The sequence below is a fragment of the Musca domestica genome, unplaced genomic scaffold, assembly GCF_030504385.1.
Source record: "Musca domestica strain aabys unplaced genomic scaffold, Musca_domestica.polishedcontigs.V.1.1 9, whole genome shotgun sequence".
Classification (NCBI taxonomy): domain Eukaryota; kingdom Metazoa; phylum Arthropoda; class Insecta; order Diptera; family Muscidae; genus Musca; species Musca domestica.
Window position 1 is genome coordinate 11,536,045 of NW_026712435.1, and position 23,176 is coordinate 11,559,220.

A 23,176-nucleotide genomic window follows, 5' to 3' on the forward strand; every position below is an offset into this window, starting at 1 on the left:
ATATCCAAATCTGAACCGATATCGATAAAATTTGGCAAAGGTATTTCTGAGCTGTATTTTATATATTTCTCCGAATATAGTTGTTACGGAGTGCATATTACGGCTGTGAAGAACAAATATAACAATTCGGATGAACAATATATACGGGAGCTATACCTTTATCTGAACCAATTTCTATCAAATTTAGTATACTCATTTTCAAGCCTAATTTGGTCGCACGTGCGCTATATTATTTGGGCTAATTTTACACGTTTGGACAAATCGGACGAAGATATATATGGGAGCTATATCTAAATTTTGACCGATTATCTCAAATTTAAATAGGGCTCGTCCTTGGATCAAACAAATGAATTGTGCAAAATTTCTTCTGGATCGGGCAATAAATGCGATCTGTAGTTTGCTTACAAGAATACATGGACAGACGGACGGTCATCCATAAATCGACTGAGAATGTGATTCTATGCAGATCTTCAAAAGGAACTATGGGTCTATCTCGTTTCCTTTTGCCTGTTACAAACAAATGCACAAAGATATAATACCTTGATCACCTTGTCGTGTAGGGTTGGGAACTTGTCCCATCCATTTAAGTTACCTTACAATGTAAACTTTCAAAACGCCGTTACAAGCTCTAATTTTATAATCTCATGGCATTTTCCTGTAATTATTTAGAGAATTGAATTGTCGCATAGTATAAACGTAACTCTTATAAAATACGAAAATATATCCCAGTTATCTTTTAAGTTGACACATTGCAATATTTCTACTAACATCAGTTCTACTTTTAAAAGGCTGTACATAATTGGATACCCAATGCTGAGAGTATTTATCAGTGTGTACACCAACTGAAAGTTCCTAACTTGACTTATTTTGGTTCGGTTCCACATCAAATTACGGTCACTTGGAAAAATTAATATTTTCCCACAAATCCAACCGAATCGATGTTCTCCATCCGGGTATATGTGCTACCAACACAAGCGACTTTTTATATCAACTAGATAAAGTGGAAGCTCGACGCCTATTGCTGCATCTATCCATCCATCTATCCATCCATTGTGCTGACAATTAAATAATTAATCCCATATATCTATCATTCATGGTTAGAGTTTATTTGAATTTTAAAAACTTCTGTTACGCTCACTCAAAGTTGAATTACAATTCCATTTTATTCTTTGTGTCCCACAAATGAAAAAAATAGAAACTCCAACAGTCGGACGCTGTCCATACACATAGATGAGTGTTGGGATCGCATGGATAAATTAGTGAAATGCATTTTTGTTCGCTTCACAAAGTTGCGGATGGATTGCTGGTTGTGAGTACTTGACTGTGTTGCAGTTCAGTGAGTTCTTTCTATGCAGCTGCAACAAATAGCAAAAGTGACAACAAAAATAACACTAATAAATATTTAGTTTGGTCAGACAACAACTTTGTGTCACAAACACCCAAGTGAATATATATCTCTTTCTTTTACAGTGACACACTAACTAACAGAACAAAAAAAAAACAAACATCGATTAGCAAGAGCTTCTAAAAACAACACCAACATCAGCTACAAAAAAATTTGCTTATCTTACATGTTTATAGATGGCGTTGTCCATTATAAATAGAATGGCAATTGTGGTGGGATGCCAAGCCAACCATTGGTCAGACACTCACTCGTTGTCTGCTCTGCCAATCATTCGTAGTCTTTCCATATAATGAATATGCGCCTATAAACAATGCACAGTCTCTCAAAAATAAAACTGGTTTAAAAAAAAAAAATATTGACATTATATTTTTATTAATATTTTGTAGGCATTCTTGTCATTCCGTTAGCAGCAATTCAAATACTCACCGGAGATCCCATAAAAAATACAAACAAATATTTGATCAGTATATAAAGAGTGAAATAAAAAAACTGCAACAAAGTCAAACGCCTTAATTTTTACATTGTTTTTTAAATTTTATTGAATTAAAGCAAATTATGTCGGAAATAGCATCAAATTTAAAATAAGTTTAGATTTGTTCGAATTTGTCACCTTTGGCACGAATTATGGCCGTCCAACGTCCAATGAAACAGTCACACGCTGCCCGAATGTTGCCCTGCTGTATTTTGACCCATTCCCGGCGCAACGCTTGCTTGAGGTGATCCACGCTTTGGTATTTTTTAATGCCAACCTTGCTTTCCAAAATACTCCAGACACAATAGTCCAACGGATTGGTATCCGGAAATTTTGGTGGACATTGTGCACTGGGAATAAAGCGAGGAACCTCATTTTGTAACCATTTTGGGTGGCGCGTACTGAGTGCGATGGTCCTGTTGGAATGTCCAAGGACTGCAGCCAAAATGTTTGCGTGCCTAAGGCTTTAATACACCCTCCACAAAATGTTCGTGATAATATTCGGCATTTATTCTGATGCCACGGTCGATTAATACGAGCGGAGAGCGATCATCGGCTGTTATGACGGCCCACACCATCACCATGGCCGGCGCTTGAGTTCTGGTGGCCAACCGAAGGTGCACATTTTCAGCTAACCTCTTTGGCAAGTAAACACGATCAGTTTGTTTGTAAACTGCTGGACAACGAATGTTTTCTCATCGGAGAAAACCAAATTCGCAGTTCACCATTTTCGGCCTAGCGAAGCAACTCTTTAGCTCCTTTGAGTTTATTTCCTTTCTGTTGCGGTGTAAGTTCTTGCACTGTTTCAATATATGCCGAATGAAATATCGCGATACGTTCAGCTCGCGAACCATTTACCGGTCACTCCATCGCGGGATTCGATCATTGCGGGTTTCGAACCATTTCTGCTGATGTTGCTGTTTTCTTCCGTCCACTTCCTTGATGTCGGTCTACGCTACCAGTATCACGGTAACGAGCCATGGTACGAGACACAAACGATTTATTCATATTTAAATGCAGGAGTACTCTAACGATAGCCACTTGTGGTTTTCCAGCCAAATATAAAGAAATCATACTATCACGCTTGAATTTTATCAGGAATAACTTTTTTTCTGGAAATTCTCACCAAAATGCTTTTGTACACTTGTAAACAATATAATAAGCTGTCACTGGAATAATTTTAACAGCTGTCGGACGAGTGGCTTAGAAATAACAGCAGTCTGAAGTTGGTTGCAGTTTTTTCATCTCACCCTGTAGTTGTAGCCCCCAAATAACTGTACCTCCCTATATTTGGTATTTTGATGATTTTAGCTATTCTGTTCACAGGAATCATTTCACATTTAGTAATTATAGTTCGTAATGGGTACTACAGACTGTGACTATATGGGTCCACGTCTTTGTATAACGGTACCTCCCGATATTCGGTATCTGAGGATTTCAGCGACTTTTTTCACCGGAATCGTTTTAAATTTCGTATTCGAAGATCTTAATGGGTACTACAACCTATGGCAAAAAATTCGTATGCAAGTCCACTATACCCCATATAACGTTACCTGCCAATATTCGGTATTTTAATGATTTTAGCGACATTATTCACCGAAATTATCACAAACTTCGTATTTAAAGTTAGTAATGGGTACTGCAGCCTATTATAGAAAATTGTCTGTGTGACAATTTCTATCATAGGCTGTATGATAGAAAATTGTCCATTTTTTAATGGAGAGTATAAAAATCTCTGGCAAAAATCTCCCATCCACTTAACATTCATTCATGATTTGAACCACTGTTGCACTGGCTTTTTGCAGATAACATCGAAAGTGCGTCGTGGTGCCGGCTCTTTCAACATATCGTGTCAGTGCATTGGCCACGCAATGGGGTAATATTTTTAAAATATTTTTGCTTTTGTTTGGTTCCTCCTTTGTTTTTTGGTCTATCACAGAATGGCACTTACATTTTCTTGTCTAAGTTGTGGGTTTTTTTTTTTTTTTGAGAATTTTTATAAATTTAACAGTATTTTCTTTTTCCTGGGATGAGGAAAATGGTGGAGGTTGTTTTGGGTGTGCCCGTACGATCTTGTTGGATTGCTGGCAGACAGAAAGTGTTAAAGTAAAATTTTACTTAAAATTTTCTGCTGCCGCTTTTGTTGTATTTCGGGAGCAGACAACAACAGAGACAATAATGAAATGAAAAGCTTTATTCTTTTCCTGCATGGCGGGGCTTTGTTTTTCTTTTTCCATGTTTGTCATTTTTGAATAAAAACATTTTATACACGACAAAATCTGCACCTTTCTTTGTGGTGTCACTACTCAAGAGTTCCTTGTAAAAACAAATAATGACTGACCGTACTTTTGTTCTGGCTAGCGAGTGTGTTTGCAAGACAGAGAAGGGGAGAACGGGGGGCGAAAATACAATTTTCTTTTCTTATCCACAATAGGCCAGGTTATTTGTAGAAATTTTAAACTGAACATTTATTAGTTGGCCAACAGTCAACAACAAAGTGCAGCACCTTAACAAAGAAAGCCAAAAGTGGAGGTCTATGGTCTTTTGGAATTTCTGGCTAAAATGCTGTTTCAAAATCTACTAAGAAATGTCTATAAGCTGGGCAAGACATATGACAAAGGTGGACAAGAAGAAATGAGATTTCTAGTTTATTTGCGGTGTGCTTTTCTTTCGAAGTTTACTAATATTGTTTTCCCTCTCTTTATTATCATCTTTGCAGAGTGCGATTGTGGTTGTTTGGACTCAGCGTCATCAACAAATTTGGTGGTGAACGGTGGCAATAAACCCTATCCAAACTATAGCAGTAATAACAGCAGCAGTACTGGCACTAAGAACCCCACCAAAAGAGAGTCGGCAACGACTGGCAAAGAAATCTGTGTTGGGGTCATAAGCAGCAGCACCAACGTGGCGTCCTCGGCGGTGGGCAGCAACAGCCTCAAGACGGCTCATACCAAAGTTGCAACATCTGGGGGCCATGCAAATACGCAGGCCCCCAGTAAACGCTCTAGCAGTGGGGCAGACGGTGACTATCAGCTGGTACAACACGAAGTACTCTATTCACTATCCGCCGAATATGAGGTAAGCCTTTGATTTCGATTTGTTTTGAAAGCAATTAACCCATATGATGTTTTCGTTTTAGGTTTTGGAATTTTTGGGTCGTGGCACATTTGGTCAAGTGGTAAAATGTTGGAAGCGTGGCACCTCGGAAATTGTTGCTATAAAAATTCTTAAAAATCATCCCTCATATGCTCGACAGGGTCAAATTGAAGTGTCGATATTGTCGCGTTTAAGCCAAGAAAATGCTGACGAGTTCAATTTTGTGCGTGCTTTTGAGTGTTTTCAACACAAGAATCATACCTGTCTGGTATTCGAAATGCTCGAACAGAATTTGTATGATTTCTTGAAACAAAATAAATTCTCACCTTTACCTCTTAAGTACATAAGGCCCATATTGGAACAGGTTAGTGAGCAAGAAAACATATCGGCCAGAGCAACTTCACCAAATAAATTTTCGCTATTACTTCCAATTTCAGGTTTTAACAGCTTTATTAAAACTTAAGCAATTAGGTTTAATTCATGCCGATTTGAAACCCGAAAACATAATGTTGGTAGATCCAGTAAGACAACCCTATAGGTAAAAGATGAAAGAAATATTGTGATTAGTTCCAAATTTAATTTAAAAATTTTCTTTCGACAGAGTAAAAGTCATTGACTTTGGTAGTGCTTCACATGTCAGTAAAACAGTTTGCAATACATATTTGCAATCACGTTACTATCGCGCCCCGGAAATCATTTTGGGTTTACCATTCTGTGAAGCCATTGATATGTGGTCATTGGGCTGTGTTGTTGCCGAGCTATTCTTAGGTTGGCCTTTGTATCCGGGATCATCGGAATTCGATCAAATCAGATACATATCACAAACTCAAGGTTTACCCACTGAACATATGCTGAATAGCGCCTCAAAGACATCGAAATTCTTTTATCGTGATACGGATTCAACGTATCCTTTTTGGCGTTTAAAGACCATAGAGGAACATGAGGCTGAAACAAATACCAAAAGTAAAGAGGCAAGAAAATACATTTTCAATTGTCTAGATGATATTGGCCAGGTGAATGTGCCCACAGATCTTGAAGGTGGCCAATTGTTGGCAGAGAAAACAGATCGTCGTGAATTCATTGATCTGCTGAAGCGCATGTTAACCATCGACCAGGAAAGACGTTTATCACCTGCAGATGCATTAAATCATTCGTTCACCAGACTTACCCATCTGGTGGACTATGTCTACTGTAATAATGTTAAGGCCTCGGTACAAATGATGGAAGTTTGTCGAAGAGGCGACTATCATCCGTAAGTTGAGCAAAAAAAGCATATCGAATGTGGTTTTATTTTAATAATTTGTCCTTCTGCAGTGTACAACCCACCTCCACATTGGTTACAAATTTCGTTCCCAGTACATCGGAAAATATGACATTTACCATTAACAATCAGCTAACAAGTCAGGTTCAACGTCTGGTACGCGAACGTCCACTGGCTTATGAGGGTCTCTATCAAATCTATGGCGGACGCAATGTTGGACGTCAATATGCCCAGGGACGCACGGATACCTTCCAACATCAATTGGTATCGAACATATTGTGTCCGCCCTCCTATCAGGCAATGCCAAGTCCCACCAAACATGTTGTGGTTGGCAGTGCAACGATGCAGCCGCCATTGCAGGTTAGTTTGCTTTACATTTTTGAATTTAAAAAATTACATCACTATTTTTTTTTAATAAAATAACAACAACGCTATACATACACAGTTCATCATAAAACGAAGTAGCAAGTGGCAATGATTTTACTTGGAAATTTAATTTGGAGTTCCATTTCATGACGTTGAGTGAAGAAATTCCCATTTTTGGTCATGGAAAAGATATTGTGTTGATTCCACTATGTGGACCAGATAAAACTCTTCTCACCATATGCGGCAAAAAATAATGGCTTGTGTGGGGAATATCTGACGATTTTTGATATATCTTTTTATTTTTATACTCAGATATAATTTAATTTAAAATAAAGAAATCAGGGGATTTTTTTATTATAAGTTGGAGGATGGCTCATCTCGCTAAATATTTTTAATAAAACTTTTTTGTATTTAATGATAGTATGGGCTGAATAAATGTTTATTTGCTTCAATTTATTTTTGAGTTGGCTTCGATACGTTCATATAGTGTTGTCTTTCATAAAAATGATTTTTTCTCTTTGTATTCACATCAATATTTCAACAAGCAATGTTTGTTTTGAGGATCCAAATCACTTTGTTTTAATGTAACCATCAGACGTATCTAATACAGAGATAAAAAAGTGCAATAGAGTCAATCGTCATAATTTTTACATTTTTTTAAATTTTATTGAATGAAAGCAAAAATGTCGGAAATAACATCAAATTTTAGAATAAGTTTATATTTTTTCGAATTGGTCACCTTTGGCAAGAATTATGGCCAATGAAGCCATTCCCGGGGAAGCGCTTGCTTGAGGTGATCGACACTTTGGTATTTTTTAGTGCCAACCTTGTTTTCCAAAATACTCCAGACACAATTGTACAACGGATTGGTATCCGGCTTTAATACACCCTCCCAAGGCTTTAATACACCCTCCAGAATATTTTCGCGATAATATTCGGTATTTATTCTGACGCCAAGGTCGATTAATACGAGCGAAGAGTACGTGCCTGCGCTTGAGTTCTGGTGGCCAACCGAAAGTGGACATTTTCAACTGACCTTACTTGCCAAAGAGGTTTAAACTCTTTGGTCATTTTGTTTGTTTACAAACTCCTGGACAACGAATGTTTTCTCATCGGAGAAACCCAAATTCGGCAGTTTACAACTTTCGACCGAGCGAAGCAACTCTTTAGCTCTTTTCGGTCTTTTTTCTTTCTGTTGCGGTGTAAATTCGTGCACTTTTTGGAATTTCAATGGCTTTACCCCGAGCTCATTTTTAAATATTGCCAAATGGAATACTGCGCTATGTTCAGCTCACGAGCCATTTAAATGCTGGAGTGCTCTAACGATAGCCACTTTTGGTTTTCCAGCCAAATATAAAGAAATCACACTATCACGCTTGAATTCCATCACGAATAACTTTTTTTCTGGAAAATTCTAACCAAAATGCTTGTGTACGCTTGTAAACAGTATAATGAGCAGTTACTGAAATAATTTTAACAGTGGCTTAGAAATGACAGCAGTCTGAAGTTGGTTGCAGTTTTTCCATCTCACCCTGTATATTGCATTCACTGTCTCTTGAAACCGAGTCAAAATCCGTCATCGTATAGCAATTGAATTATGTTGCAAGAGCAGTTTTAATTCGTTCATTACATTCAATGGCACACAATCTTAGCAATTCTAATCGGAGTCTTGGTTCCTTTTTAATAAGAAAATGGATTATTAATTTTAGTTTAATTAAATCGTTGATACCGTACCATAACATTCGGTCAAATATATTTTCATTGATGGAATCGGCAGGCCAACATTTTTAGCTGCGAAACATAAAGCAAAAAATCGAAATCAAATGTCTTCGCAACGAATAGGTTAATAATTATGAACGTATTCTCGAATCAACCATGAATCAATAAATCCAAGAGCTGTGGATAATTAGGTATAAACAATCATATGACAAAAATCATTCTAGACATTTTTCTGAGTTTCAGAACGGTTTTCATTTTTCTATCTTTTGATTTCTTAGATTATGATTATGTTGAATTAATTTTTAGAGACTAAACTAATTATTTTTGCTCTTATGCCTATATTTTCCCATCCTCCAGTTAAAAGAATTTGAGCTTGCCAGTTGTCTCCAATAATGGAAAATAACCATCAAATTTTAATACAAAACACTTTTCTCTCAAAAATGCCATCGGTTTGAACTGTGTATTCATTTGAGTTGTTCTTTTCCATTTGTTTTTTCTTTTAATTATAATTTTACATTTTGAATTTTCTGTTTGTTCATATTCTATTATCATTGATCAATTTAAGTTCACTTCACAGCAATATGTCAATGTTCCCGTACCAGTGTCAATGGTTGAACCAACATCTGGCCAACGTATGCTGCTAACAAACCGTGTACAGGCCAGCGGTGTAGCCTGGCCACAAACAAGCCGTCAAATGGCTTTGGTACCATCTTGGCCACAACAGGCGCCGGCTCATTCGCTAATTGTTGATCCAGCACCATTTTTAAATGTTGAGGAAATCTATCCCAAACATTTGAATATACCTCGTAATGATCTCAAAAAGGAATCACCTGTACATCACTTAGTGTAAGTGGCGGAAACCAACCTCCCATTGAGGCTTAATTATTAATTTTGACTTTTTCGTTTCCAATAAATTTACAGAAGCAAGGGTAATTCCTATCGTGTGCCACGCCATGACAAAAAAGAAAATCAACAATTGTCACCCGTCAAAAAGAGGGTCAAGGAAAGTTCTCCACCCCACCAACAACGCTACAATCGTACGTCTCACGTATCGCCACAATTTCATAATAGCCATCACAATTGTAATTATGGCAGCAGTAGTGGTAGTAGCTATGGTGGCCAAGCAGTGGGCGGTGCTGTGGTTGCATCAGCCTCTTCGAGCAGTAAGTTCTTGTTGTTGTCCTTCTGTGAAAACTGTTATTTTCATAAATTTGCAACTTTTCTAATTGCAGACATTGTCAGTCACCATAATCACGGTTCTTCGTCTAATCAATCGCATGTTATCAGCACAAATCCTGTTTATGGCAGCAGCGGCAGCCATCACATTGTTAATAACTGTGGTGCAGTTAGTGGTTCTTCGGGCAACAGCAGCAGCACTGGTGGCTATCATCACCATTCGTCTTCATCGTCTGGTGGAGGACATCACATTTCGTCCCATCACAGCCAACAACCTCAACATGCACATCAACATCACGGTGCAATTGTCAAACAGCAGACAATTACTATACACGACACTCCATCGCCGTCTGCTGTTATAACGATTTCGGATAGTGAAGATGAAGGCAACGATGCACCAACAGCAGCACCATCCTCAAATGTGGCACCTGGAAAGCAAAGAGCACATGCCCAATCACAGACGACATCGTCAATGTTGCAACATTCAGCATCTTCTTCTTCGTTGGGAGGCTGCCGCAATAGTGGTCATCAACATGGACATTCGCATCAACAAAGTCAGAGCCAACAACAACAGCAAATGCATCATCAACAGCAACAAACATATGGTAAATTATTTTTATTTTTCCCACCTCTGAATCTAAGAACATTTTAAGTGCTTATGTTGGGAAACCAGAATGATAATGTGATTAGAAATTCGTTTCCCAACATCAGTTGTGATATTTAAATTCACATGGATGGATGTGGCAAAAAGCGGAGTTGGTGTTTCTTTATTCAAAATTGTTTTCACAAAAATAATTGGTCTAAGAAAACGACGTATTCGGTTTTAAATGGTTTTTGTTATTTTTTAACTGTGTCTCGATGTGTCTTATTTCCACAGATAAATCAAATTCTAATGTTCATTCCTTAAATTTGTTATTAGCTCAAACATCAGCAAACAATTCCTCAAACCAAAATAAGTTTCAACATTATCAACAAGCGATGAATATTAACCATACTCATCAAACGCTATCACATCAGTCTCAACCACAACCACAACAACAACAGCAGCATCAACAACAGCAAACAACGCAGCATCAACAAACGCAACAACAACATCAACAAATGTCCCATAATGTTGCGGCTGCCGTTAAGAATAGTTCAAGTAATGCTTCTTCTTCTAACAATAACAATATCAACTCAAATAGTTCCAATCATAACCATAACCATCACCATCATATTACTACTACTACTACTACTAATAATAATAATAATAATGCTGGCAACAACATTAGCTTTGATCACCCCAGTAAAAGCACAGCTAACTCGAATAGCAGCAAAACGATTGCATCGAATACCACAAATCATTTTTCTTCCTCCACAAAAACCTCATCGTCGACCAGTAATAGTAATAACAATAACAGTAGTAGCAATGAATTTGACGTTGGCGGAAGTGGAACCGGATGTGGGTCTGGATTTGTTAATTTCTCAGAATCCGGTTGTCATAACACTTCGTCTCACAGCAGTAGTCAGCATAATCAGCAACAACACAATTCGAGTGCTAATTCGAACGAAGCGAAACATCAAATTACATGTGGTGGCCTATTTCACTCCTCCTCTTCCAATACCAAATCTGTTTCCACTTCCATTCAACACAATTCTCACAACAATAGCCATAATAATCAATCAAATCATAAGCATTCTACCTCTAATCTTTTGTACGGTGGTGGCGGCGGTAGTAGTAGCAATCACAGTGTTGTTGTTGCTTCTTCATCGTCCTCATCGACTTGTGTCCCCAATTCGACAAATTCTAATACAAATTTTTCAATATCCTCTAATCTATTTGCCACGTCCACCACGTCCTCTAATTCCTCACAACAACAACAACATTCCCAACATAACCAAATCCACCCTAATAACTCCTCATCCTCCTCTGCCTCATCCATAACCAACCACCATCGTTCTAAACATGTACAACTAGTAATACCATGCGTAACCGTAGGTGACAACGATCACGATGAGATGCGTCGTCGCCATCCCAACAACGGCGGTCACAATAACAGCACCAATACTGTACATGCAGCTAGCAACAGCCCCAAACAACATCAACCACAGCAACAGACGCCCACTTATCCGACCACAACAAATGTGAAATATGAACCTGGTCAATCACAGAAGAAACGCATATTGGCAATGGCTCAAAATGAATGTTATATGCCCACATCGCACTCCAGCACTAATAGCAGTTCACAGACCCAGTCGCAGGTCTCAAATAGCTTACCTCACCTACCCACCAAACAGGAACCCGTGGAATTCTACGATTATCCTGCTCATCAACAACAGCAAATTGACAATAAGCGTTCCTCATGGGCAGCCGCCAATTCCTCGTGTGGCAGTGGTTCTCAACATCAAACTTCATCATCGTCGTCATCTGCTGTTCCACCATTGGCACATCATAAGCGTGAAGCTCCTTCAGCTGCACCTTCCTCAGCCGGTGGTAACTACGTGCAGCAACCTACATCTTCGGGTGCATCCGTTGTTCATCCTCCAATGGCACATTCGAAGAGTTCGTCATCATCGTCGTCGGCCGCTGCGGCAGCCGCCGCTGCTGTTGGTCCACCCTCATGGGGTGCGACACAAGTCTATCGTCAACCATCACAGAGTTCCCAACTGCAGCAAGCATCTTCTGGTAGTGGTCAGCCACACCAAGGTAATACAACAACTCCGATGGGTAATTCGCCCTCATCGGCGGCAGCTGCAGCAGCTATATTGCAGCAGGATATTTATGCAGCTGCTGCTGTACAGGGTGATATGTACCGTCGCCCAACGGTATTTGTTTCACAAGCAGCGCCCACATACGCCTACAATCGAGCTGTAGTTGCTCCACCTCCAGCTCATAATAGTTCAAGTCGACAGGTAAGTTATGGCCACATAAATATATTAAAGAGCTTATAAATTGGAGTCTTTTTTATAATCGAGAATATCTAAGTGTGTAAATCTGATTGAAACTAAATTAACTGATGCGGGCATTGCTCGCATACTGAACATAAACTTAATGCATATAGATAGAAAACAAATTAAGAATAATAACTATATAGAAAACTTGAAAGATTGAGGTATAAAGTATTGAAGTTTTTTAGTATGTTACAAGCCTATGATTGCAAATTACAGGTGATTGAGAAATCGAGTCGCAAAATAATGATATTTATTCATTATACCCTCAGGCATATCATATGATACGGCCAAAACGTGCCTCATAGAAATAACGGTCTCTTCGGACCAAATCCATTTCAGGGTATTTGGAGTCGATCTAGCGATATCTTTCCCTCCGTCTGTCTGGCTGGCTTGTGGGCATGATAACTCTCGAAACGAGTATCCGATTTGATCCAAACTTAGTACATCGTAATATTATTATCAAACTTAGATCGAGTTCGGAGATGGACAATATCGGTCCACTCCTTCTGGTACCTCCCCCAACAAATGTCAAAATTTCCAAACAAAATTTACTGCACAGATATAGAAGGGATAATCCGATTTTGCTCCAACTTTGCAAATCCTAATATTTGCATCAGTGCTAGGTGAGGTGCGAAAATGACTCATATCAGACCACTCAATCAAGTACCTCCCCCACAAAGGGCCAACGTTTTGAATAACCAAAACGATAATAAAAACCGAAATAAGCATCCGGTTCTCTTCAAACTACACAAATCACAATATTTTATTAATCCAAGGTTTGGTGTAAAAATGGGATATACTGGTCCACCCCTTCTAGTACCTCTCCACAAAGGGTCAAAATTTTGAATGTCCACAAAGATCATAAAACGAGAAATTAGCATCCGATTCCATTTAGACTTGGTAGATCTCAATATCGCACCATTTCTTGCGGTACCTCCCCCACATAGGGTTCATGATTTTGAAAAACAAAACACTCACGGAAAACCAAATAAGCTTCCAACTCCCTTCAAATTTCACACATACCAACATTTTGCCCACAAAGGGTCACAATGTCCAATACTTATATCTGTAATAACTTGCGAAACAAATCAGTGATTCTTTAAAAATCGTTTTATCTAAATATTTCTCTCAACCATAAACCTAAGATGAATGTGGAATTTATAATTTCGCATAAAATTGATTATTCATAACAAAAATCAACTGTGCTTTTTCTTGATATCAAGAATAAATATATGAGCTTTGTACGGTTCAGAATGTTGCTTAAGTATAAAGAGTTAACAACAGGTCGAAAATGTCAGCAACACAGATTGATGATTTATGTTGCTGCATGAACTTTCAAATAGGTTATATTTTCGACGTCAGGATAAATCGGCATAACACACGAAATGTGTGTAACTCACATCAATTCTGTCTATCCTAAATTATTTAATATTTATTTACTATAATTTTCTTCTACAGGTTATACCATCACATCCCTTGCCCGCTCACATACAATTCCCAACGCAGTACGGTCAATTTGCTCCCCTAAGTCCAGCTCAGGTAGCCGCCAGCAAACATGCACATTACGCACCGACGAATATATGGTATGGGGGCGAATAAATACTGATTTAAACATAACGAGTGAGTCAACAACAACAACAATAATATCTACAACAACTATCTATGAAAAATGCAATTTAAAATATATTCTTACAAACTAAAAGCATTTTTTATTGAAAATGAAGAACTTTTTAATAATGTGATTTCTTATCTCTTCCTCTTCCAAATCCTTTCCATATATCCTTTACAATCAAATTCCCACGATGTCTTCAATTTAATTTTATATATAGATCGTTCATGCATGATTGCAAGCAGCTAACAACAAATTTTCAAACTACACCCAACAACAACACCAAGATGACGATGATGAAAGAGAAGACGATTAAAGAAAACTTGTCGATTAGAAGTAATGATGAAGATGGTGACAACGATGAAGGTGGCGATGATATAAAAACTGAACAAATCGATGAGTGCAATCATAATTTAATGACGACAACGACAGCTGCAGTAAAATCCAAGGATATACAAAATTCCCATTTCAATCAATGGTGGTTTTTAATGATGCAACAAACAATTTATAATATTCAAACACAACAACAGCAGCAGCATGTGCATCATGATCCATCTGTACCCGCGCCACCACCACCACTAAACTCTTTACCATTTAACAGTCCAATAGTGCACAATTATTTCGCCAATAATGATAAAACATTGATGATGACCACCGAAGCTAATGCAACGGCGGCCGCAGTTGCCTCAAATAGTTTTAATGCATCGAATTTAACAGAACCATCAAACGGAGATAATAGAAAAGCAGTAATGGCAACTGCAGCTGCCGGCACTGCTGCTGCAATAACATCGCTGGGACAGTTATCCATGGATGAACAGCAGCCATACCAACCGCTAAGCACTCTCTATGGAAATTTCGATTATTTGACAAATAACTTGTGTCATTTCTATAAAATGTTCAAAGAACATAAACTGCAACATCAAAAGCAACAACAACGTTCACGCATAAAACGTACGCGTTTTTAAGGTTACTACCACCTACCATTAGTTCTAACACAAAGATTACTAAAAATATCCACTTATATTTTATATTTCTTTTTGTATCATTATCTATTTTCCCCATATTTCTACGTATCCAATTATTTAATATATATCTATTTTTTACTTAGAACTTGTTTCAACACAATTATATATAATATGAATATTTCATTGATTGCTACAAACCAAACGGTATGTAGAATATGACAACAGAACAGATCAACAATATTTTACTATTGTGTCGATACTAGCATGATCTTTTTGTATGTCACATTGCTAAAGAAAAATCCTAAAAACAAACCACTTATTATTTTCTTATACAATTTCCTTTTTTATGCTTTATACATAACTACTTGTAAATATTTATTCTTAATATTAGTAACACACAATTAACCAACAGCAAGAAAATCCCTGTTTTTCTAGAAGTCCTTTGTGGTGGCGGGGATATTAACAAATCGCATTTCTTTGTGTCGTCTAGAAGTTAAGGGCAAAAACGAAGCTTCTTGCTTGTTTTTTTTTTTTCGTTTTGAATGGATTATTGTAAACGTAAAAACAAAAAACGTTCACATAGAATGGTGTAAAAGTAAAGTTATCAATACTCTTGTCTTCTCCTAGTCCAATGGAGAAGAAAGAAATATATGATATTTTTTAAATGGTGAATTTGAATGAAATGCTATTATACTTCTGTTGTAATGTATTTTCACGGAGGATCTGTAATTTCCTTTAAATATTCTTTTACCCACCAGACAATTTATAAAAAAAATTATGTGTATTTATATTTTTTGATATTCTGGAATATAGGCATGATTAAATTTATTTTGATATTAGTGGCATGTTTTATATTTTTTCCACGAAAAATAGTATTTCCAAAATTATTTAACAACCTTTAAGAACAACAAGTAGACTTTTTGTAAGTGTATTTAATCTTCGAGAGCATAGCATGTTATAGATTAAATGTGAGAAACTACTGAACGTCATAAATCCCTAACTTGGAAACCGAAAACGCATAGACAATTATATTTTCCATTTCTCCTGCTGGAAAATTTCTAATCACAGAATTAGGTTTTTGACAAAGAAATAACATACGTAGGAATTTGTGATTATTGAGATAACATAGTAGCCGATTTCTTCCATAGTAATGGAAAATTTATTTGATAGAATTTTATACTTCACAATTAACAAAATTAAAAAATCATTAAATTAAAAGTAAATTCCATGATATCTAAAAGCCTATAATTCCTTTTTCCTTTGGCGAAAAAGAAATTTTTAAATTGGAATTTTCCTTGAATATATAAACTTTAAAATAATCTTCTCTGTGATCAGCGTTCTTATTGGGGATTATTAACATCCCATGGGAAATTACAGATCCTTGAAAATAAATTTCATTCAAAGAAAACGGGCCATAATGTTATTAATGATGATCATAATGTCGAAAGCAAAACAATGATGCGTTAATGGCATACTTTTTCTTTAAATAGACAAACAAATCATATTAAATAAAAATCGTTAGAGTTTCATGATGGTGTTGTATCAACGTATTAACTATTAATTAATATTCAATGAACTATAAAAAATATATGTATTCTAATTGCCACATATAACAAGTAATACACACACCCACATTATTGGAAACCACACTTCCTTGAAGATAAAACAACAAAATAAAGAAAATACAAGAGAAAAGAAAAACTAGAATTTAGAGTACCTAATTCAAATAAAAATGTAATATGTTGATAATTATAATGGCATATAAAAAAAGAACGGCTTATGATACAAGAAAATAATTTCAAGGGAAAAGAAAAAAATACAATATTAAATGCACACCCACAACACAAATGAATATTTAAACGATTTGTAAAATGTGGTCATACGTAATACCACTCACACGTATGGTTATTTTTTAACTGAAAAGAAAACTTTCTCTATTTTTTTTTGTTTTAAAGAACAAAATTTGATTGTTCAATGCACTAAATAAGTTATATTATTTTTCTCCATAACTAATAGATTTAAGTCAAATTTTATTATGTTTTTTCTTCGATATCCCCTTTTATAATTAAAGGTGTTTCTTTTTTGTAAATTATTCACATAAGGAAATATATTATTTAGTTTATAATTTCTAATATTATGCCTTTTATTCAACCTCTCTCACTTGCAACTAATTGTATACAAACTATATATGTATAGAAACTTAAATCATACTAAAACCATACAAACAAACTATTATATTATAACGTAATAATAATAATACAAATACACCAACAAATCGTAGTTGTACCTTATAAATATTAAATGAAAAAAAAAACCCAAACAAATAATTCTTATTTGTTTTTTTTTCTATCTATCTATCCTTTTTTGTATGCATTGTAAACTAAGGATTAATATATGTAACAAAACACAACAAAAATAATTATAAATTTTATAACTTTTATTACTATTATGATTATTTTTCTACAATGCCCTCTTTTTAGAAAAACAAAAGAAAAACACCTAATATTACACCCAGTTGAAAATAACAAATGCTTAACATTAATAATATGTTTTAGTTTTTTATGCAAGACAATACAATAATTGTATATTTATATATAGCGTTTTATTATTTCCTACCTTAAATTTAAGCCTAAACAAAACCTCATAAATACAAATCAGTTGAAATTTTAATTATTTGTTTCTTTTACTATTATAGTTGTCCTTTTTTTTTGAAAATGCAACTCAAATGCATATTCTTATACGTACATAAAACAAATTAATAATTTGGTTTTTTGCAATTGTATGCAATAAAAAGCTTTCATTAACTTTTAATGTTAATTATCACTAAAACACAAATCAATAAAATAACTTAGTTTTTAGTGGAACTTATATATATTATCAAATGATTTATTAATTCTTATTATATTTTACATTTTAATTAATAATTCTAAAAATATTATTATTATTATTATTATTTTTTTTTTTTTGATTTAATGCTTATACTTTGCTTAAGACAATTGAATTTATTTCTTTTGTTCAAAACGTAAAGGATTCAAATTTTGAATCATTTGAAATGGATTGCACCTGGTAACGATTTGGTACTATTGTTCTTGTCATTAGAAAGCCAAAAATAACCATCGCAAAATTATGCAGTGAGCTAGGTGTATACTTGTGTGAAAGTACAAATGTTCACAATAGCTGAGCCATCGATTTTTAATCTGTGCACAAATAAAACAAACTTCCATGTAGTTCAATACTTACATAGCGGACATGTATTTTACATTGATACTAAGCGATGGGATTGTTATATTTGAATTATAATTTTTACTTGCTTTTCTCAAAAGAGTATTTTTGAAAACGGAGTAATGTTAAAAAAATGTACACTTACCAATTAAAAGTAAATTAATTTATGCGATTTGGATTTGTAATGCAATGTTTCGTTTATCTTTTACTGGTAATAGCAATATTCACATTTAAATAGCAAAAGAAGGCGATATGAATCTTATGTTTAAACAAGTTATTAGTTTGTTATTTACTTTTTTAAATAAAATCCAAAAAAATCCGACTGTAAGATCAAAATTATTTAATAGTTCCAATGGTATCGTAAAACAATACGCCTCTTTTATACGATCTACATGACTATGATATTTGAGACATTAGTGTTGTCGATGCTCTCTTCACTGCATAGTTTTACAAATCCGATGTTTATGTATTTTTAAATTTTCAAATCTGAAGTACGGGAAATGTGGTTTGCCACAATATTTTTTACCCATTTCTTAATATTTATGAGAAAACGGGTAAAAAACTTTATCTTTATCTTTCGTTTCGTGTTGTTTAAAGCTTTGTATGTTTTTGGTCCCACATAAGAGGAAAAGTGAAAGTATAAACTATTTTGTTACTTTTGGCCTTTTAATCTATTATAAATAATAAATTTGATGATATAAAATAATTTTCTCCCATACTTTTGATTTGAAATATTGTTTCTAGTGACATAGATTGCGAATAATGCTTAATAGCCAATATCAATATCAGTGACAAAATACAATATATGATTTTTGAAGTCAATTCATAATGACAAATTTTTTTTGAGCTTCTTTTTTTCCATGTGAAATCCATTGCAAGATCTTTAGGTATTTTGAAACGGATTATTATTATGTATTAAATTTATATTTTCATAACAATAAAATTTAATGAATGGTTTCTCTTTATCACTTTTTGCAAAAGAATTTTTGTGTTATTTTTTTTTTTCAAAAATATTTATATATATTTGTATACTTTTCCCCATTAGGGGGATTATCTCACTTACAAGAGACAACAATAACAAATATTTGGTTATGGAAAACGGCGATATACATATAAAATAAACAAACAAAATAATTAAATAATACTTAGCTTATAATTATTGTGATGTAGTTTGTAATTAAATTAATATATTAATATAAACAAAGCAAATATAAAAAACAAACAAATATTAGGTGAAAAAGAACAATATTATTGATTATATTAACATAATTATTACAACAAAATATATATTATTTCAATGTTTTTACTAAATGTACTACAAAACAAAATAAAGATCTTTCTAAACAAAACAATAATGAAAAAGAATATACTATGTTTTTATTATTAAAATACATTACAACATGCTAAGAACAAAACTTTTTAAAGCAGTTAACTGGGAAATACAAAATTAAAAATATTAAAAAAACAACAACAACTAAGTTTAAGAAAAGAAAACAAAAATACATTTTTTACAACAACATTAAAACAAGAACTAAGCAACAATACAAACAACAAAACATTATGTGTGTATTTTTTTAAACAAGGTAAAATACAAAAAATTAAAAATATATATATTTGAAAAAATAAAATTACCACAAAATATTTCGCAATTTTAGAAAAAAAGAAGAAATAAACTTGATTAAGTTAATTTGTATAAGCCAAAAACAAATATATATTTTAAATATGTTAGGCAATAACAAACAGATGCGTATATGAGGGTAATATGTAATAGAACAAAATTAAAGCTAAAACAACAAAATACAAAACTATAATAAAAAATATATACATTTACAAAACAAAAATACACAGAAATTATTATATATATAAAAAAATATCTCTTAATAATAAAACCAAACTATAAACATTAAAGTGTTGTGAAATATAAGAACTTTTTCTTAAATATTTTTTTCCTTTATTACTTTCTTTTCTTCGTGAATAAATGTTTATGAAACATGCAATGCATTATAATATATTATATTTATATATATAAAATACATGTATGTATCTATCTAGAGGATAAAGGTAGCAATTTGCACATTAAACAAACACACATAAAAAAGGACATATTTGTGAAGAGAGTTCATACATTCGTATCATTTTCCTTAACATATTTGCGAATATGTGTTTGTTTCCCATTTTTTTTTCTATAGATTCACTTCCAAAACGTCAAGGGGCTTTGTATACAAACTTAGTATTGTGGTCCAAAATTTATGCAAAGTATTCAATTTCGAAATGCCTTCGTTGGGTATTTTTAATGCAGTATATCCAACAAGCCGAGTCGATGCTTTGTCTGAGATACTGCATAAATTTACGATTCATATACTAAAGCAATATCTGAACAAGGACTTTGTCGTAATGCGTTTTGGAAGTAAGCCATAATGTGATGCAAAAAGAATCGATGCGGTTTGATGTGGAATAATGTTGTAAAATAAACATTTGTTTAAGTGGAGTATAAATGATGATCCAACGCAACATCATCATATTTTTAAACTTAAATATATGTTGCGCAAACATTCGAAAAATGTGGAGTATTAAATGGCTAATGCATTGAACGGGTAAGTATTAAGGTGCAAGTACATAAAAAGCTTGAAGTCATGGCTAGGCTTATTAATGTCAAATTATAATGGCAATCGACAGCAGAATTTTAGTGCGGCTCTGTAATCCCTTTATAAAAAGTCACAAAATATGCCTAGCCATGACTTCAAGCTTTTTATGTACTTGCACCTTAATACTTACCCGTTCAATGCATTAACCATTTAATACTCCATATTTTTCGAATGTTTGCGCAACATATATTTTATAGCATCTGAAGAATGTGTTGCGAAAAGGCCCTTACCACAGATCGCATCGATACGATGAACATCAAATTATTGGGAGACATTAAATAGCTTTTTTTTGGAATTGGTGGTTTTCATTGGTCTTTGGTGTAGCAATATCCAAAATGGTGTTAAGCATACTTCTAAGTATAATCTAATTTCATTATGGTTTCCTACACCGCAGATGGGAGGCCAGTTTTTAAATATTATTCTAATTGTGTATTTATTCGCTTATGATCATAAAATTTATAGATTCTTTATTTTGAAATTATTCTAAAATTATTAATGTGTATGATAGGGCATTCAACATGGCATGGATATAGACGTTTTCCCACAAACTTTAATCCATACCTAGTTAAGTTCCCACTTAGTCGTAGTGTTGGCTCCCTACTTAAAGATAGAAATGATTCACCATTTCCAATAAACCAATGCTAAATTCTAATTAAAAATTAATTCTAACTTAATCAAGTTGCTAGTGTTGCTCATTGGAGTCAGAGCTTTTTCCTAGTTGAAAAAACCAATAACTTGTCTGAAATTAGCCAGTGTTAAAGTCCTCCTCTCCTCTAAACCTCTAAACTTTTCTGACAATGATTATATGAGATCTGGTAAATGAAGAATCGTTTTTGGTTGGACTAAAATTTCATCCAGCTTCAACCCCGCATTAGCAGAACAAAACAAATGCATGCACACTCATGAACACTAAATAAATAAAAAATTACTAACACACACAAAGCTGTGTATACGTATTCACAATTTAAGACAGTTTCATTAGTCTCGTGTGTTTTGGAAAGAAAAATTTAGTTTGGACTAAAAATTACTCTCGTGTGAATTGGGCCATTGACATTCTTTGTATATATTTGTTGAAGGCTTTGCATTGTCTACGGAGAAGATCATAGCATGGCTTTGAAATGATTTTTATTTCCCAATTTTTTTTAAATATTTTCCAAATGGAAATTTAAAAATGTAAGTGAGCTAGGTAAGGTTAGGTTAAAGGACGCGCGGTTGCCGTTTGATAACCGCTCCACTCGGAGACCTACTCGTCCATTGTGTTCATCCTAGAAAAAATAGTAAAATAAAGGAAAGGGTGATGGAAGAGAGTAAAGATAGAAGATAGAATTATAGAGTGTGATCTACGGCTAAAAAAGTTGCCGTGTCGTCTTTAGCCACTTGAGTCTTCTGGCTAACTGAAGAATTACTGTAGCGTCAGTGTTAAAAAAATAAGACTGAGCATGTGACACTAGTTCGCCAACCAACCTGTGTCTCACGGTAATGAGTGCTGACAGAGCAAGTGTTCGGCTGTCTCAATTTCTTCTTCATCTTAACAGATCCTACAGTAATCAATGTCATCGCTATCCCATTTCGAGGTCATTGCCCTTACCTTACAGTGACCTGTGATGATACCCACCACAAGTTTTAAATCAGGTTTCACCAATATGTTGAAAGCCCTATCCTATTAATAGTTTCGTATTGTCCTCTCTATTTTCTGTAAGAAATTAATTCAACAGATATTATATGAAAATAACCACCTTTTAGTTTTTTAAAAAAAAAACACCATTCACAAAACATCGAAAATGTTTGAAATACTTTTGTTTTTGATGTATTAAAAAAAAATTAACATTTTGTAACTTAAAAAATTAAATGAAACCAACTACACAGAAAAAATAAATGCAAACAAGAGACATAACAACAAAAGAATTAAAGACTGCTAAATCTTTGCAGCACTAGTTGTAATTTGATAAACAAAATTATTAAAAAATATAACAAATACAAAAAAATAACTAAATTTTAAGAAAGTTTAAAAGTGTTTTATAGAAATTTATGGACCATACCTAAAGCAAACAACAAATATAGAAGACAAAATAAATACGAAAACATTTAAACAAATAACAATATTATTTCACAACTGTAAGACAAACAACAACAATTATAAATTAAAACAATGAAACGTTTCAAATCTTAACTGAAGACAAAAAAACACAAACTATTTATATTCTAAAAACAAAAAATATCCAAGTTAAATGTGGCAACAACAATACAACAGCAACACAAAAATGCTTTAGTTGTTAGTTAGTAAGCAAACCAAACAGAAATAGATAAAC

General features: G+C 34.1%; 1 protein-coding gene across 7 annotated transcripts in view; it reads left to right on the top strand.

Annotated features, from left to right (window-relative positions):
• Positions 1 to 22,612, top strand: part of LOC101891841 (homeodomain-interacting protein kinase 2) — a 135,491-nt gene extending 112,879 nt beyond the window's left edge. For 3 of the 7 annotated variants that reach the window (XM_059131530.1, XM_020039096.2, XM_011296857.3), the window contains 12 exons: positions 4,597 to 4,955; positions 5,017 to 5,337; positions 5,411 to 5,511; positions 5,575 to 6,225; positions 6,288 to 6,594; positions 8,885 to 9,165; positions 9,241 to 9,482; positions 9,552 to 10,100; positions 10,415 to 10,636; positions 11,474 to 12,387; positions 13,885 to 14,046; positions 14,256 to 22,612. In XM_059131530.1, coding sequence (XP_058987513.1) covers positions 4,597 to 4,955; positions 5,017 to 5,337; positions 5,411 to 5,511; positions 5,575 to 6,225; positions 6,288 to 6,594; positions 8,885 to 9,165; positions 9,241 to 9,482; positions 9,552 to 10,100; positions 10,415 to 10,636; positions 11,474 to 12,387; positions 13,885 to 14,025 — 4,088 coding nt within the window. In that variant the 3' untranslated portion in view covers positions 14,026 to 14,046; positions 14,256 to 22,612. Of the gene's footprint in view, positions 1 to 4,343; positions 4,498 to 4,596; positions 4,956 to 5,016; positions 5,338 to 5,410; positions 5,512 to 5,574; positions 6,226 to 6,287; positions 6,595 to 8,884; positions 9,166 to 9,240; positions 9,483 to 9,551; positions 10,101 to 10,414; positions 10,637 to 11,452; positions 12,388 to 13,884; positions 14,047 to 14,255 lie in introns of those variants that run through there. The other 4 variants (XM_011296860.3, XM_059131531.1, XM_059131532.1 and 1 more) reach the window with 4 other exon arrangements.
• The last annotated feature ends 564 nt before the right edge of the window (positions 22,613 to 23,176 follow it).